This window comes from Lottia gigantea, assembly GCF_000327385.1.
Source record: "Lottia gigantea unplaced genomic scaffold LOTGIsca_4, whole genome shotgun sequence".
In the NCBI taxonomy this organism is placed as follows: domain Eukaryota; kingdom Metazoa; phylum Mollusca; class Gastropoda; family Lottiidae; genus Lottia; species Lottia gigantea.
The window spans coordinates 4123874-4126605 of NW_008709379.1; the positions used below are offsets into that span (position 1 = coordinate 4123874).

Here is a 2732-nt window from a genome sequence, read left to right on the forward strand (position 1 = left end):
ATGTAACCAAGCAGAAGTGAAGAAACCTTCCTATTACATTTTACTGAAAATAGTAGTCCAACGTTAAAATTTTTTGATCTAAGGAGTTTTCTATGTCTTACTGGTATTATTGCTTTTAAAAGAAAATTGAAAAGAATCTCTGATATTTAAATCAATGTTCAACAGGAAAGGGAAAAAAATGTATATGTTTCACTAGGAATGTCACTTCTGGATACATATTGCATCTTCTATTGATCATTTTCAAGTTATCTGTACCTATTCATAACTGCTTTAAGATGAATGGGGAGGAAAGATAACTTATTCAAGTCACAAGACTCGTCATCATTATCCTAATCTTATCATGCAAATTGTATAATAACATCACTCTCAAATCTTTTATCTGAAGGTCTCAATGATCCTCAACAAGGTTATGGAATGGTTGTATTTGATTTATCAGTCCATCTAAACATTTGAATTGTTAACATGCTCCTCCAGCTGTAAATCATCAAGTCTTAAATGACTGCTTATAGTAATAAAGATCTGTACTTAACACAATGAATGTTTGATCAGAATGAGTTGAAATTATAGTAATTTCAATGCCATTATGGAAATGAATTTTTACTAGCCCAGTCCAGCTGATATTTCTGCTGGTGAGGATTTTCTGCAACCCAACTTTATCCCATTCAAGTCCGTTTTAAATGAAATTAAAAAATACTACCTTCAAATTATTGAAATTGTTAAAAACCAATTTATATTTTCAGGAATTATGTAAAAAGAGTTCAAGCTGAACAGAATGTTCAACGAAGAGAAACATTTCGTAGTTGTAATTTTACATTAGCTAATAATAATAGTCCTTCAAGAGATTCCAATAAGCCAAGTCCAAAGGTAGGTACTGGACAGTTTCACCTGAACCATGTTATAGGTAGAAGAAAAGCCACTCAGTTTTCAGTAAAATCATTTGAAATGGTTTTGGGTCTAAGAACAATAGATAAAGAGAGGCACTTTCACCTTCAGACCATAGTAGAAACATTTACTTTTGGTCCTGGATAAAATATATAGATTACAAGCTTGATTAGATTTTGATTAACTTTGTATGCTCATAGTTACTCATTAATCATTCAAAGATATTGCCAAATACTGAATCAAATTGATTGTTTTATGGCATATACTTGTTGGAAACTGATCATTTGTTTTAATTTGAGCCCTTTAAAATATGCTATTGTTATTTATATACCATCTCTTATTTCAGGATAGCTACACAGTTCGAATGCCTAAAGCAAACAGCTCTGGTAAAATTAGTTCTAATGGTTCCCGAACTTTACCTGATACTAAACCACTTTTAACCGTTAATCCTGTTCCTAAACAACCTACCATACCATCCAAACTTTCAGATAATTCCTTAATGTATATTGATGAAGATGCAAAAACGGTAATCTATTTTATTATTGAAGCATGTTACACTCTGTCTTCAATAGAGTGAAAAAATACTTCTTATTCATTGCTCTGATTTGCATCCAGCAGAAAATTGTGAGCACAAGCAGAAATGTACACATGACTACCAATATCCTGGAAGCTAATGAGAACATTTAAATGTCCTACAAATGAAGTGGAGTGGATATGATTACTGTTAGTCATTTTCTCAGTTAAGTATGATATTGCAAGGTGAACATACAAATTACAATATTGAGAGGTCATAATGTTCAATGTCATAAGGTATAACATTACTATTCAATTTCTGCTGTTTTCAACCACATATCCCTTGTGAATAGAAAGTAAAGTGTAATTTTTATTGCCAGTTGTTACAAGTGTTGAAATGAAGAAATATCATGATTAAGGTTCATGATGGTTGTTAATCTTTAGGGATTTGATTACCTAATGGCATGTAAATGTGTTTGAAAAGAGTATTTCTGATACACTTTACACACATATTTCTTTATAACTCTTTATATAAACACCTACTTGATAACATTATGTTCTTTATCATTGTATATAAACACACACACTTTCTTGATAACATTATGTCCTTTACTACTCTATATACAAACCTTTCTTTATAACTCCATGTTCTTTATTGCTCTACAAACACATCCCTTTCTTTATAACTTTATCTTTATTACTTGGGAGCCGCAGTGGCTCAGTGAGTAGGACGTAATACTCTGTTCATTTCATTTTCATTTTTTCTTTATTACTTTATATAAACACAACTTTCTTTATAACCTTATTTTCTTTATTACTCTATATAAACACATATTTCTTAATAACCTTATTTTCTTTATTACTCTATATAAACACATATTTCTTAATAACCTTATTTTCTTTATTACTCTATATAAACACACATTTCTTTATAACCTTATTTTCTTTATTACTCTGTGTAAACACAACTTTCTTTATAACCTTATTTTCTTTATTACTCTATATAAACACACATTTCTTAATAACCTTATTTTCTTTATTACTCTATATAAACACACATTTCTTTATAACCTTATCTTCTTTATTACTCTGTATAAACACACATTTCTTTATAACCTTATTTTCTTTATTACTCTGTGTAAACACACATTTCTTAATAACCTTCTTTTCTTTATTACTCTATATAAACACACATTACTTTATAACCTTATCTTCTTTATTACTCTATATCAACACACATTTCTTAATAACCTTATCTTCTTTATTACTCTGTATAAACAAACATTACTTTATAACCTTATTTTCTTTATTACTCTATATAAACACACATTTCTCTA

General features: G+C 29.1%; 1 protein-coding gene across 1 annotated transcript; it reads left to right on the top strand.

Moving 5' to 3' along the window:
* Positions 1-2154: 2154 nt before the first annotated feature.
* LOTGIDRAFT_77448 (hypothetical protein) lies at positions 2155-2520 on the top strand (the record flags this gene model as incomplete). The annotated part of the gene is made up of 1 exon (XM_009059567.1): positions 2155-2520. A coding segment is annotated over one exon (366 nt), but the record flags the coding sequence as incomplete, so codon positions are not given.
* Between the last annotated feature and the right edge of the window lie 212 nt (positions 2521-2732).